The sequence below is a fragment of the Budorcas taxicolor genome, chromosome 18 (genome assembly GCF_023091745.1).
Source record: "Budorcas taxicolor isolate Tak-1 chromosome 18, Takin1.1, whole genome shotgun sequence".
Classification (NCBI taxonomy): domain Eukaryota; kingdom Metazoa; phylum Chordata; class Mammalia; order Artiodactyla; family Bovidae; genus Budorcas; species Budorcas taxicolor.
The window spans coordinates 60788282-60804608 of record NC_068927.1 but is presented as its reverse complement, the minus strand read 5'-3'; the positions used below and the strand labels follow the sequence as shown (position 1 = coordinate 60804608).

Below are 16327 nucleotides of genomic sequence, written 5' to 3'. Positions count from 1 at the left end.
GACTGCTTCCAAATAGGAAAAGGAGTACGTAAAGGCTATATATTGTCACCCTGCTTATTTAACTTCTATGCAGAGTACATCACAAGAAACGCTGGACCGGAAGCAACACAAGCTGGAATCAAGATTGACAGGAGAAATATCAATAACCTCAGATATGCACACGACACCACCCTTATGGCAGAAAGTGAAGAGGAACTAAAAAGCCTCTTGATGAAAGTGAAAGAGGAGAGTAAAAAAGTTGGCCTAAAGCTCAACATTCAGAAAAAGAAGATCATGGCATCCGGTCCTATCACTTCTTGGGAAATAGATGGGGAAACAGTGGAAACAGTGTCAGACTTTATTTTTGGGGGCTCCAGAATCACTGCAGATGGTGACTGCAGCCATGAAATTAAAAGATGCTTACTCCTTGGAAGAAAAGTTATGACCAACCTAGATAGCATATTCAAAAGCAGAGACATTACTTGCCGACTAAGGTCCGTCTAGTCAAGGCTATGGTTTTTCCTGTGGTCATGTATGGATGTGAGAGTTGCACTGTGAAGAAGGCTAAGCACCGAAGAATTGATGCTTTTGAACTGTGGTTTTGGAGAAAACTCTTGAGAGTCCCTTGGACAGCAAGGAGATCCAACCAGTCCATTCTGAAGGAGATCAGCCCTGGGATTTCTTTGGAAGGAATGATGCTAAAGCTTAAACTCCAGTACTTTGGCCACCTCATGAGAGTAGTTGACTCACTGGAAAAAACTCTGATGCTGGGAGGGATTGGGGGCAGGAGGAGAAGGGGACGACCAAGGATGAGATGGCTGGATGGCATCACGGACTCGATGGACGTGAGTCTGAGTGAACTCCGGGAGATAGTGATGAACAGGGAGGCCTGGCGTGCTGCGATTCATGGGGTCACAAAGAGTCAGACACGACTGAGCGACTGAACTGAACTGAACTGATAATTTAAATATAATTGTTTGCTAATATAATTAAGACATGTCTTAAATCATCATTATATAATGCTTTTATTGTGCCTAGATTTAAGGTAAACTGTTTGCCAACAAAAAAGTAACTCTTTATATATATATATATATATATATATATATATGGGAGATGAAATCTTTTAGATAAACTCTAATAAAAATAATTATATTTTCAAAATCTCTACCTAAAATAATGTCTTAGGATTGGGTTAACTTAAATTCATAAAACTGTACTAAATGAAATAATGAAAGTTTATTAAATAGCTAGGTCATTTCCAATAAAGTAAGATTTTTAAACATTAACTACTGAACACTAACTTCCTCTTAGAAAAAGTTTTTCTTACCAAAAAACTAAAGAGATTTTAGACTATTAATATATATAAATATATATATTTATATAAAAATAAATATATATTACAATATATAATAAATATATTCACCAAAATAAAATGCTAATATACAAGACACTTCACAGTTGCTAAAGAAAAGATGTATGCTGTTAATAAAAAGAGAAGAACTGGCAAATAAAATGATGAATACAAACATTTGGTTTCTGAGAAATGAAAGAGAATTTTATGGCAAATGGATGAAACTCATTACTCTGAACTTTCTTCCTCTTCCTTCTTACATGTCTCGATCAATACAAATTCTTCTTTTATATGGGCCACAGCTCTCCGAGATGAAACTACACGACATATTATAACCCACCTGTTAGCTTACTTTGCAATAACGAGAACACCTAAGTCTATAAAAATAGACAATGGCCCTGCCTGTGTTTCTAAGCAGTTCAAACAATTTTTACATTCATTCTCTACTAAACAGATTAGAGACATTTCTTATAATCCACAAACACAAGACACAGTTAAACAAAAACATTACACACTGAAACTACAAATAAAAAATTAAATAAAGGGGAATACACAGGAACACTTTTATCTTCCTTATCCAGAGCAGACTTTACTAGATTCCAACGCAATATATTCTTTAAGCATATAACTATTGTTAATATAGCTTTGTTTTAAATTTTTTAAACTTACCGCAAGTAGATATCTTGACGTGAGCAGAAAAACATTTCGAGGAATTGAAGGACTCTTCTCTTCTGCCCATTTGGTACCAAGATAGATTGAATAAACAATGGAAATCTGGGAAATTAATCTTATAGGGAAAGGGGTATGCTTGTATTTCCCCAGATGCATCCAACGAACTCACATGGCTTCCTCTTTGGAAGATCCGACCCAAGGGGACCCCCGGCCTTCAACATAGAGGGGAGACAACAAAAACCCCAGGAGGAAGAAATGCCAATATAGGCCATGGTGGCTCTAAAGATCTCCAGAAAGCACTGCCCTTGGCGGCACCAACCTTATGATCTCCCCTCTTGGGGATAAATAAAACCCCTTACTCATCAATCTGAAAATCCGGTTTCTCAATAGAGAATGCCTCAGAGTCCTGAAAATATTTTTGTTGCTCTGCTTGCTTGCACCTGCCCCCCAATCAGGCTGAACTAATCAATCACACTTACTGAGCTGACATACCCAACCCCCCTTTACTTCAGGTTGTAGAATGGATGGAGAAAGGACCAATCGTATTAACCAATGACTCCATACATATGCCTTTTCCTTGGACCCTTAAAGGGCCCTCACACCCTGAAGAAGAAGGGAAACTAATATTTCTCTAGGTTATGAAGTCCTTCTTTTGGGTATGGGACCAGAAAAACTATGCATAAATGATAGTAGACAAACTTGGGCTTTTACCCTGCCTCCAAGAGGACTTTCATACGCTGCTTAGATTCTTTACTGCCCTTTCTTTGTCCGTGAACCATGTTTATACTACTGAAACTTTAGGGAGTTAGGGAAAAAACAAAGAACACTATGCAAACGGTTTACTAATAAGAACTTTAAATATACTCTGGTTCGTTGGGACAAATGTCAGGCCAAATCAGGAAAATTTATGTTTGTGGCTAATCATACAGTTGTCGATTGGGGACCCCATGGTATGTGATTATCTAACTGCTCAGATGATATTAACAGCACTGTGTGTGATTATGCTACTCAAGTAGCATAGAAGGTTAGTAACACTATAATGGAACATTACCATGACAAAGGACTTCTTGGGTGGCTTGACAGTGGAATGGCACCCACCTCGTCCTCGAAAAAAAGATTGGGCCTGAACATTGGGACACCTGGAAACTTGCTGCGAGCACCGAAGAACGTGGAACTTGGACTGGACAGTTCACAGGGACCAGTCGTAGTCACAGTAACTATTTCTTTTGTTATAATCAATCATATTTCATACAAGCTTGTCTTCCCCTTCCTTTTGTTCTAGCTATAGGAAGTTAACAATTCAGTAAGACTTTAAGTTCTGTAACTTGTACAAATTGCAAAATCATATACTTGTCTTAACTCCTCTGTTTCCTTAAGAAATGAATCCCTTTTGATTCTTTGATCTCGATGTAGTCAGTGGTTACCAATAAATCTCCAGCGGCCCTGGGAAGAAGACCCTATGGCTGGACTTGCTTTCCGGTTACTTACTAAACTGCTCCAGTGATCTAAACGATTCATTCGATGGCAGATTCTTGGCACTTTGGGATTAATAGCTATTTGCACCACTGCTGCCAAACGGGCATTGCTTTACAAACCTCAATTCAAACACATAATTCTATCCAAAACTGTACTAAAGATGCTCATACTATGTGGGCCACTCAGGCTCAGGTAGATGAGGATATTCATGATGAAATACAGGAACTAAAAACAGTCATCAAATGGGTAGATCAATGAATAAATATACAAAAACAGGTGATGCTAAAGTGTGACTGGAATTCTACTCAATTTTGTGTTCAGTTCAGTTCAGTTGCTCAGTCATGACCTACTCTTTGCGACCCCATGAATCGCAGCACGCCAGGCCTCCCTGTCCATCACCAACTCCCGGAGTTCACTCAGACTCACGTCGATCCAGTCAGTGATGCCATCCAGCCATCTCATCCTCTGTTATCCCCTTCTCCTCCTGCCCCCAATCCCTTCCAGCATCAAAGTCTTTTCCAGTGAGTCAACTCTTCGCATGAGGTGGCCAAAGTACTGGAGTTTCAGCTTTAGCATCATTCCTTCCAAAGAAATCCCAGTGCTGATCTACTTCAGAATGGATTGGTTGGATCCCCTTGCAGTCCAAGGGACTCACAAGAATCTTCTCCAACACCACAGTTAAAAGCATCAATTCTTTGGCGGTTAGCCTTCTTCACAGTCCAACTCTCACATCCATACATGACCACAGGAAAAACCATAGCCTTGACTAGACAGACCTTTGTTGGCAAAGTAATGTCTCTGCTTTTCAATATGCTATATCGTTTGGTGATAAATTTTCTTCAAACGAGTAAGTGTCTTTTAATCTCATGGCTGCAGTCACCATCTGCAGTGATTTTGGAGTCCCCAAAAATAAAGTCTGACACTGTTTCCACTGTTTCCCCATCTATTTCCAATGAAGTGATGGGACCAGATGCCATGATCTTAGTTTTCGGAATGTTGAGCTTTAAGCCAACTTTTTCACTCTCCACTTTCACTTTCATCAAGAGGCTTTTTAGTTCCTCTTCACTTTCTGCCATAAGGGTGGTGTCATCTGCATATCTGAGGTTATTGATATTTCTTCCGTCAATCTTGATTCCAGCTTGTGCTTCTTCCAGTCCAGCGTTTCTCATGATGTACTCTGCATAACAGTTAACTAAGCAGGGTGACAATATACAGCCTTGACGTACTCCTTCTCCTATTTGGAACTAGTCTGTTGTTCCATGTTCATTTCTAACGGTTGCTTCCTGGCCTGCATACAGATTTCTCAAGAGGCAAGTCAGGTGGTCTGGTATTCCCATCTCTTTCAGAATTTTCCACAGTTTATTGTGATTCACACACTCAAAGCCTTTGGCATAGTCAATAAAGCAGACACAGATGTTTTTCTGGAACTCTCTTGCTGTTTCCATGATCCAGCAGATGTTGTCAATTTGATCTCTGGTTCCTCTGCCTTTTCTAAAACCAGCTTGAACATCAAGAAGTTCACAGTTCACGTATTGCTGAGGCCTGGCTTGGAGAATTTTGAGCGTTACTTTACTAGCGTGTGAGATGAGTGCAATTGTGCAGTAGTTTGAGCATTCTTTGGCATTGCCTTTCTTTGGGATTGGAATGGAAACTGACCTTTTCCACTCCGGTAGCCACTGCTGAGTTTTCCAAATTTGCTGGAATATTGAGTGTAGCACTTTCACAGTGTCATCTTTCAGGATTTGAAATAGCTGAACTGGAATTCCATTACCTCCACTAGCTTTGTTCGTAGTGATGCTTTCTAAGGCCCACTTGACTTCACATTCCAGGATGTCTGGCGCTAGGTGAGTGATCACACCATCATGATTATCTGGGTCGTGAACATCTTTTTTGTATAGTTCTTCTGTGTATTCTTGCCACCTCTTCTTAATATCTTCTGCTTCTGTTAGGTCCATAAAATTTCTGTCCTTTATCGAGCCCATTTTGCATGAAATGTTTCCTTGGTGCCTCTAGTTTTCTTGAAGAGATCTCTAGTCTTTCCCATTGTCTTCTTTTCCTCCATTTCTTTGCATTGATCCTGTTCAATTCAATAATAGTACTTACAACTGGAAATAAATCAAATTTCATTTACAAAAAATACATGATAATGCCTCTCTGAATGTACAATTATTATAAAAAGAAATCTTTGAAACCTTTTCTAAAAATCTGCCCTCTTCCACTAATTTGCAAACTTTAGCTGAACAACTAGCTGAGCAATTATCTGGGTTAGACCCATGCCGATGGTTTCAAAGCATTACTCACAGCATTGGGTCTGGAACTGTAATTTTGGTGACTGTCTTGACAATTATATTTGTCATTCACCGTTGCCTTCATGCAAAAATTGTTAAAACTAAACAAACTCAAATGGTCAGAACCCTTTTTACAAATATTATAAATAAGTGGGAATTGTCAGGGAATGTTTAACAGGATGATTCCAACGTGCTGTTCCTCATAAATCCTCTGTTCCTTATCAGTTTCTATGGTCAGAAACCACTGGAAACCACTCTCAGGACTGAGGTCATAGGGTGAGACAGGCTTGAAACGCCTTCAGTACACATTCTCCTCACCTTGTGACCATTATTAATTCCTTGTTCCCTTTGGTAACGGTTGTCTTATGTTTGGTTTTCTGATCTTTATCGAAAGAAATTTCTTGTACAACAGCCTATATATACTCTAGAAATATCATTAAACCACCTTTGCTCCATTAGAGCTTGGGTGCCCGTGTCTTTCTTTCTTTCTCTCTTTCTTTCACATTCTTATCGTCAACGCTGGACCGCCAGGTTCCAGTCCATTAAAGGACCCCAACAGATTCCAAAGCAATATGTTCTTTAATCCTATAACTATAGTTAATTCAGCATTATTTGTTTAAAATTTTTAAACTTGATGCAAGGGGATATTTTGATGAAGTAGAAAAACATTTTGAGGCATTCAAGGACACCTCCCTTCCTCTGCCCATTTGGTATCAAGACAGGTTGACTAAAGGGAAATCTGGAAAATTAATATTACAGGGAAAGGGGTATGCTTGGATTTCTCCAGATGGATCCAACGAAATCAGTTGGCTCCCTCTTCGGAAGATCCGCCCCAGGGGAGCCACCGGCATTCAAGATAGAGAAGAAACAGCGAAATGCCCAGGAGGAGGAGTTTCTAGTACAAGCCATGGCGACTTGAAAAATTTCCAAGAAACGCCGCACTCGAGATCATCGACCTTATGATTTCCCCACTTGGGGACAGATAAAAACCCTTAATAATCAAGCTGAAAATCTGGTTTCTCAACAGGGAATGCCTCGGAATCCTGAAAATATTTTTGTCGCTATGCTTGCTTTTGCTTCCCCCGCTCAGGCTGAATTGATTAATCACATTTACTGGGCTTATATACCTATCCCCCTTTATTGCAGGTTGTAGAATGAACAGATATAGGACCGGTTGTATCCACTAATGACTCAGTACATATGCCTCCTCCTTGGAGCTTGGAGGGGCCCTCTCATCCTGAGGACGAAGGAAGATTAATTAACATTTCTCTAGGCTATAAAACTCTTCCTTTATGTTTGGGCTCAGCAGAATTATGTATTAATGTTAGTCGACAGACGTGGGCTTTCATCCTGTCTCCAAAAGAGAATTTCCACACATTGTTTAGACTGTTTACTGCCCTGTACTTTTATGAGAACCATGTCAATACTACCAACACTCTAGGAAAAGGACAAAAGTTGGAATGTAAGGGGTTTACTTATAAGGATTTTAAATATACTCCTGTTTGTTGAGATAGATGTCAAGCTAAATCATGGAAATTCATGTTTGTAGCCAATTACAGCATTGTTGATTGGGGACCCCATGGTATGCGGTTATCTAACTGCTCAGATGATATTAACAGTACCATGTGTGATTATGTTACTCAAGTAACATGGAAGATTACCAACAGTTCAATAACATTTCCATGACAAAGGACTCCTTGGCTGGCTTGATGGTGGAATGGCACCTCCTCGCCCTCAAATTGTCCTCAATAAACAAATTGGGCCTGAGCAATAGGACATCTGGAAACTTGCTACAAATATTGAAAAACTTGGAACTTGGACTAGATATTTCACAGGGACCATAGTCATAGTCATAGTAACTATTCCTTCCATTATAATCATTCATGTTTTATACAAGCTTGCGTTCCCCTTCCTTTTGTTCTCACCAAAGGAAACTTACAATTTAATAAGACTTTACGTTCTGTGACTTGTATAGATTGAAAATTGTATACTTAATTCCTCTATTTCTCTAAAAAACACGAATCCCTTTTGATTCTTCGATCTTGACGTAGACCGTGGTTGCCAGTAGATCTCCAACAGCCCTGGAAAGAGGGTCCCATGGCAAGACTTATCTCCCAGTGACTCACTAAATTACTCCGACAATCTAAGCGATTAATTAGATGCTTGATTCTTGGGATTTTGGGGTCAATAGCAATTTGCCCCACTATTGCTGTCACAGACACTGCTTTACTAACTTCAATTCAAACACAAATCTTTATTCAAAATTGGACTAAAGATGCTCATACGATATGGGTCACTCAGGTTCAAAGATGAAAAAGTTCCAGATAAAATTCAGGAATTAAAAACAGCCATCCAAATGGTTGGAGATCAATTAATAGCTTTACAAAAACAAGTATTATTAAATTGTGATTGGAAACCTACTCAATTTTGCATCACTTCTCTTCGGTTCAACCATCAGTTCAGTTCAGTCCCTCAGTCATATCCGACTCTTTGAGACCCCATGAATCACAGCATGCCAGGCCTCCCTGTCCATCACCAACTCCCGGAGTTCACTCAGACTTGCATCCATCGAGTCAGTGATGCCATCCAGCCATCTCATCCTCTGCTGTCCCCTTCTTCTCCTGCCCCCAATCCCTCGAGCATCAGAGTCTTTTCCAATGAGTCAACTCTTCGCATGAGGTGGCCAAAGTACTGGAGTTTCAGCTTTAGCATCATTCCTTCCAAAGAAATCCCGGGGCTGATCTCCTTCAGAATGGACTGGCTGGATTCCCTTGCAGTCCAAGGGACTATCAAGAATTTTCTCCAACACCACATTTCAAAAGCATCAATTCTTCAGCGCTCAGCCTTCTTCACAGTTCAACTCTCACATCCATACATGACCACAGGAAAAACCATAGCCTTGACTAGACAGACCTTAGTGGGCAAAATAATGTTTCTGCTTTTGAATATGCTATCTAGGTTGGTCATAACTTTTCTTCCAAGGAGTAAGCATCTTTTAATTTCATGGCTGCAGCCACCATCTGCAGTGATTTTGGAGTCCCCAAAATAAAGTCTGACACTGTTTCCACTGTTTCCCCATCTATTTCCAATGAAGTGATGGGACCAGATGCCATGATCTTCCTTTTCTGAATGTTGAGCTTTAAGCCAACTTTTTCACTCTCCACTTTCACTTTCATCAAGAGGCTTTTTAGCTCCTCTTCACTTTCTGCCATAAGGGTGGTGTCATCTGCATATCTGAGGTTATTGATATTTCTCCTGTCAATCTTGATTCCAGCTTGTGCTTCTTCCAGTCCAGCGTTTCTCATGATGTACTCTGCATAACAGTTAACTAAGCAGGGTGACAATATACAGCCTTGACGTACTCCTTCTCCAATTTGGAACTAGTCTGTTGTTCCATGTCCATTTCTAACGGTTGCTTCCTGGCCTGCATACAGATTTCTCAAGAGGCAAGTCAGGTGGTCTGGTATTCCCATCTCTTTCAGAATTTTCCACAGTTTATTGTGATTCACACACTCAAAGCCTTTGGCATAGTCAATAAAGCAGAAAGAGATGCTTTTCTGGAACTCTCTTGCTGTTTCCATGATCCAGCAGATGTTGGCAACTTGATTTCTGGTTCCTCTGCCTTTTCTAAAACCAGCTTGAACATCAAGAAGTTCACGGTTCACGTATTGCTGAAGCCTGGCTTGGAGAATTTTGAGCATTACTTTACTAGCATGTGAGATGAGTGCAATTGTGCAGTAGTTTGAGTATTCTTTGGCATTGTCTTTCTTTGGGATTGGAATGAAAACTGACCTTTTCGAGTCCTGTGGCCACTGCTGAGTTTTCCAAATTTGCTGGCATATTGAGTGCAGCACTTCCAGAGCATCATCTTTCAGGATTTGAAACAGCTCGACTGGAATTCCATCACCTCCACTAGCTTTGTTCGTAGTGATGCTTTCTAAGGCCCACTTGAGTTCACTTTCCAGGATGTCTGGCTGTAGATGAGTGATCACACCATCGTGATTATCCGGGTTGAATATCTTTTTTATGTACAGTTCTTCTGTGTATTCTTGCCATCTCTTTTTAATATCTTCTGCATAGTGCTTACAATTGGGAAAAAAATCAAATTTCATTTGCAAGATATGCATAACAATGCTTCCTTAAATGTACAATTATTGCAAAGGGAAATCTTTGAAACCTTCTGTAAGAGTCTACCCTCTTCCAACAATTTGGGACCCTTAGCTGAACAGCTAGCTGATCAATTATCTGGGCTAGACCCTCAAAGATGGTTTCAAGGCATTACACATAGTATTGGATCTGGAACTATAATGCTGATAATTATCCTGGTGATTATAATTGTAACATACTGATGCCTTTCAATTAAAATTGTTCAAACTAAATAAACTCACTTTCTCAGGGCCTTTTTCACACAAGTATCTACAGTCATCCCCAATTATGAAAAAGTAAAAAAGGGGGAACTGTCAAGGACATTCAACTTTAGAGGATCCAACATATTTTCTTCTTTTGTGTGCCGATTCTCAAGGACTCTATTCTTTATCAGTTCCTGGAAAACAGGAATGAGCAGAGCTGCATGCAGTTCTCAGGACTGAGGTCATGAGAAAGAGCATCTGCTTGGATTCCCTTCAGTGACTCCCTTCAGTGGCCTTTTACTTGAAGGTAATCTATTCAGTTATGCCCCTCTTCCTCAGGATATGGAATGCTTTCTGGCCCTTTCAAGATTGTTATTTGCTTCGCTTTGTTTTTCTTCAATGTGTTTATTGCCTAAAGCTGCCTTGTATAAAGATAAATAAACATGCATTTTTGCAAATAAAGCAACCTTGTTTCACTCGAGACATGGGTCCCCTGCTTCTTCTCGTCAACTGCATTCCTCAGGTCCCGGGCTACAAAGACCGTGACAGCTCTGTCTTCAATTTCCACAAATAAAAGTAAGTCTTCTTTAATCATGGATACAACAGTTATTTCTATCCAATAGAGAACATGACCCTATTCCTATGCTTTGTTCCTAGCACACCATCGGTCCCTGGTAACTCTCCCTCTCCTCCTACGAAAAGCCCAGGCCTTTTAACATCTTGCCTACTCTGTTGAAGGCCAGTTGGTAGAACATTATGTTTTATAACAGGCTGAACTATGTACGGAAGGGCTTCCTGATCCTACTGACCATGATGAGTCATGTCCTACTTTTACATTATTTTCTCCCCTCCCTGTTGCTAATTCACACACACTATTGCATTTTGTAATTCAGGCTGTGTGTTTCTCCAGGGAACAGGGATGTGAATGAATTGTACCTAATGAAGTCGGTCCCTTCATCTCATTGATTTCTTCCCAGAGACCATCATGAAACGCATGTAGCAAATGCATTTGATCAATGATTACCAAAGTCAAGCTCTTAGAGCTCACCACACAACAGGCCAATAAACAGAGAGACTACTTCTTGGGCAAGGAATAGTGACTTTATTCAGAAAGCCAGGAGACCAAAAAGATGGCGGATTATTGTCCCAAGGAATCATCTTTGCTGAGGTAGAATTTGGGTTTCTTTTACATGAAAAGATCTCTAGCTTCTCTTCAAATATGGAGTTACTGCAGTTGCTGAGTACCTGAACTAAAGTCATCAAAGAATACATATAGTGAAAAAGGTAAAGGATTTGCCACAACCCCTGAGTCTGGGAAGTATGGCTCCACTATGTTCCTATCTTGTGACTTTTGGGTAAGATCCTTGCCATGCACATTACATTGTGGTGTGTGTTCTCCAGGATAAATACTCTGATACTACTGGTGAGATGTGAGGATAGGGTTATTATTTTTTAAAAAACAGCTGTGAAATTGGTGAGGAATCTTCTAGAATGAATTCATGTTCTAAAGACCTGACTAATAAATACATTTATATCTCCCTTCTATCCAGTATGAATTTTCTCATGAAGCCTAATATGTTGCCACACTCACGATATTTGTATGGTTTCTCAGTAGGATGAATTCTCTGAGCAACAGTAGGGTGTGAATTTTGAACTTTGAATTTTGAAGACTTCTACCATATACCACATTCACATGAGTTTCTCTCACGTATGGATTTTCTGATGTTTAGTGAGTGCTGAGACCTGAGTAAAGGATTTTCCACACTCGAAACATTTGAAAGGTTTTTCTGTATGTATTCCCCGATGTCTTTTAAGGTGTGAATTTCGACTGAAGAACTTGCCACACTCATTACATCTGAAAGGTCTCTCTCCAGTATGAATTCTCCAGTGATGTTCAAGATGTGGTTTTTGACCAAAGATTTTTCCACACTCATCACATTTGAAAGGTTTCTCTATATGTATTCTCTGATGTTTTTGAAGCTGTGAATTTTGACTGAAGAACTTGCCACACTCATTACATCTGAAAGGACTCTCTCCAGTATGAATTCTCCAGTGACGTTGAAGATGCGGTTTTCGACCAAAGACTTTTCCACACTCATCACATTTGTAAGGTTTCTCACCAGTATGAACTTTCTGATGCATTAAAAGGATTGACTTTAGACGAAAGGCACTGCCACACTCATCACATTTGTAAGGTTTCTCACCAGTATGAATTGTCTGATGCTTTATAAGGGTTGACTTTACAGGAAAGGCCTTGCCACACTCATCACATTTGTAAGGTTTCTCTCCAGTATGAATTGCCTGATGATTTAAAAGGATTTTCTTTAGACGAAAGGCACTGCCACACTCATCACATTTGTAAGGTTTCTCACCAGTATGAATTGTCTGATGCTTTATAAGGGTTGACTTTACAGGAAAGGCCTTGCCACACTCATCACATTTGTAAGGTTTCTCTCCACTATGAACTGTTGTCTGATGCCTTAAAAGGGTTGGTTTCAGAGGAAAGGCCTTGCCACACTCATCACATTTGTAAGGTTTCTCACCAGTATGAACTGTCTGATGATTTAAAAGGTTAGACTTTGCACAAAAGGCCTTGCCACACTCATCACATTTGTAATGTTTTTCACCAGTATGAACTGTCTGATGACTTAATAGGTTTGACTTTAGACGAAAGGCCTTGCCACACTCATCACATTTGTAACGTTTCTCTCCAGTATGAACTGTCTGATGCCTTAAAAGGGTTGACTTTACACAAAAGGCCTTACCACACCATTCACATTTGTAAGGTTTCTCTCCAGTATGAACTGTCTGATGACTTAAAACGCTTGACTTTAGACGAAAGGCCTCACCACACTCATCACATTTGTAAGGTTTCTCACCAGTATGAACTGTCTGATGACTTAAAAGGGCTGACTTTACACAAAAGGCCTTGCCACACTCACATTTGTAAGGTTTCTCTCCAGTGTGAACTGTTTGATGCCTTAAAAGGGTTGACTTTAGACGAAAGGCCGTGCCACAGTCATCACATGTGTAAGGTTTCTCACCAGTATGAACTGTCTGATGAGTAAAAAGGGCTGACTTTACACAAAAGGCCTTGCCACACTCATCACATTTGTAAGGTTTCTCTCCAGTATGAACCCTCTGATGACGAGCAAGGTTTGAATTTTGGCTGAAGACTTTGTCACATATATCACATTTAAATAATTTATTTCCTGTATGAATTTTCTTATGTCTTCTGAGATGTGAGCTGTGAGTAAAGGCCTTGCCATGCTCATCACATTTGTAAGGTTTCTCTCCAGTGTGAACTGTCTGATGACTTAAGAGGACTGACTTTACACGAAAGGCCTTGCCACACTCATCACATTTGTAAGGTTTTTCCCTGTGTGCTTTGAGTTCTTGTGCTGTTCCTGAAGGATTCATAAAATCATTCCCATATATATTAGAAACACTGGTTTGGACACAAGGAGGAATTCTTTGAACTGGTGAAAATGAGAAACTGTTGTTGACAGAACTCTTAACTTGATTATATTCAGAAATTATCCCGCCAGTTTGAAATATCTGCAGTTTATCCTGAGACTTAAATCCAAACCTCTTTCCAAAGGGCTTGATCTCTGCATCCTTTCTATCATGCAAATCTCTTCCATCAGGCACATTTCCATTAAGGCTTACAGGTGTGCCTTTGTAATTTCTTTTGTCATCTCTCCCCTGACACTCAAAGTCACACATATTTTCCTGACTTTCCCAAAGATGAAAATGTTTGATTTCACAGCTTTCAGGGCTTCCCAGCATCAATGTTTGGAATGTTTCTAGTTTATCACTGTTCGCTTTGGGTTGTAAATGCTTCATCACATGTGTAGGAGAGATATCTACAAGATAAAAAGAATCATAGGTATCCTGCTCACAATAATTCAAAAATAAATGTTTCATGTTGAATATATATTACACCAAAAGTAATACTTACATCAAGTTATGAAACACTACAATGATCACCTTAAGTGTTTAGAAACACTAAAGGAATAGAATTCTTAACTTAAGAAAGCATAACATAAATTCACCGTTATGGTAGCCTAGTTTTAAAAACAAAATGCAAACATACTCACATTGGACAGTCTTATACCAACTTTCAAAAACACAGTGTTTTTCTACCAGAACCCTTAGGAACGTATCAATCAACAGTTGTCTCAAATTGAAAAGAAAAATATTACACTATCATTGTATTTTGCAAACTTACTGTACATAAATTTTAAACAATATATTATATATTATAACAGTAAATAATCCAAAACCATGCTTACCCAATTAATAATTAACTATTCATAATTGGTTGTTTACAATTGAAAACAAATAAGATAATGAAAAATATGACTAAAAAAATTGTTTGGAAACAACATAGTTTTTTAAATCTGCTATAGAACTATGTACCCAAAAAGAAAAGGCATTTTACAATGTTAACAAGTAGTATGTGTCAGCTGTATTGCAGAATACACGCGAAAAGACCATCATCTGTAAATGACACGTAAATTAAGATGTATAATATTCACTGGTATTCTAACAGCCAATAAACAATGCAACCCCTACCTATGTTGTTGTTGTTCAGTCGCTCCGTCGTGTTTGCCTCTCTGCGACCCTGTGGACTGTAGCTCACTGGACTCCTCTGTCCATCGCATTTCCCAGGCAAGAATAGTGGAGTGGGTTGCCATTTCCTTCTCCATGGGATCTTCCTGACTCAGGAATCAAACCTGCATCTTCTGCATTAGCAGGTGAACTTTTTACCACGGAGCCACCAAGGAAGGCTAATCTCTGCTGCTGCTGCTGCTAAGTCGCTTCAGTCGTGTCCGACCCTGTACGACCCCATAGACAGCAGCCCACTAGGCTCCTCTGTCTCTGGGATTCTCCAGGCAAGGATACTAGAGTGGCTTGCCATTTCCTTCTCCAATGCATGAAAGTGAAAAGGAAAAGTGAAGTCACTCAGTCTCTTAGCGACCCCATGGACTGCAGCCTACCAGGCTCCTCCATCCATGGGATTTTCCAGGCAGGATTTCCCAGGCAAAAATAGTGGAGTGGGTTGCCATTTCCTTCTCCATGGGATTTTCCTGACTCAGGGATCAAACCTGCATCTTCTCCATTAGCAGATGAATTCTTTACCACAGAGCCACCAAGGAAGGCTAATCTCTAGCCATGCACTATTCTTAATTACCTAGTTAAATGGCACCAAAATATAATAAACAAAAAGTGAGTGCTTTGTGTATTTATTGATTAGGGTCCGACACAATATTGCTGAAAAATGTTGCAAGTGAAACACATACAAGATATAATGTAGTTAAGGTTTGACAGAAAACAAAATTTGGTAAAGCCATTATCCTTCAATTAAAAAATAAATAAAATTTTAAGAAGATATAATGTAGAGCTAGAACAAATAATTTCACAATTTGTATGGAAATACAAAAAACCTCGAATAGCCAAAGCAATCTTGAGAAAGAAGAATGGAACTGGAGGAATCAACCTGCCTGACTTCAGGCTCTACTACAAAGCCACAGTCATCAAGACAGTATGGTACTGGCACAAAGACAGAAATATAGATCAATGGAACAAAACAGACCTAGATGGCCATCAGCAGATGAATAGATAAGAAGGCTGTGGTACATATACACAATGGAGTATTACTCAGCGATTAAGAAGAATTCATTTGAATCAGTTCTAGTGAGGTGGATGAAACTGAAGCCTATTATACAGAGTGAAGTAAGCCAGAAAGAAAAACAACAATACAATATACTAACGCATATATATGGAATTTAGAAAGATGGTAACGATAACCCTGTATGCGAGACAGCAAAAGAGACACAGATGTATAGAAGAGGCTTTTGGACTCTGTGGGAGAGGGAAAGGGTGGGACAATTTGGGAGAATGGCATTGAAACATGTATAATATCATATATGAAATGAATCGCCAGTCCAGGTTCGATGCATGATACTGGATGCTTGGGGCTGGTGCACTGGGATGACCCAGAGGGATGGTTCGGGGAGGGAGGAGGGAGAGGGGTTAAGGATGGGGAACACGTGTATACCTGTGGTAGACTCATGTTGATGTATGGCAAAACCAATACAGTATTGTAAAGTAATTAACCTCCAATGAAAATAAATAGATTTATATTAAAAAAAAGACAATGTAAAGTCTTATCATAAAGAACATGACAGAATATAGATATTACCTTT

General features: G+C 39.5%; 1 protein-coding gene across 1 annotated transcript in view; it reads right to left on the bottom strand.

Moving 5' to 3' along the window:
• Positions 1-11509: 11509 nt before the first annotated feature.
• The window catches only part of LOC128064126 (zinc finger protein 665-like), a 159134-nt gene continuing 154316 nt past the window's right edge, over positions 11510-16327 (bottom strand). Inside the window, exons 3-4 of the mRNA XM_052656919.1 lie at positions 13351-13486; positions 11510-13266 (exon numbers count right to left, since the gene is read on the bottom strand). Of these exons, the coding sequence (XP_052512879.1) occupies positions 11820-13266; positions 13351-13486 (1583 nt within the window). The 3' untranslated portion in view covers positions 11510-11819. The remainder of the gene's footprint in view (positions 13267-13350; positions 13487-16327) is intronic.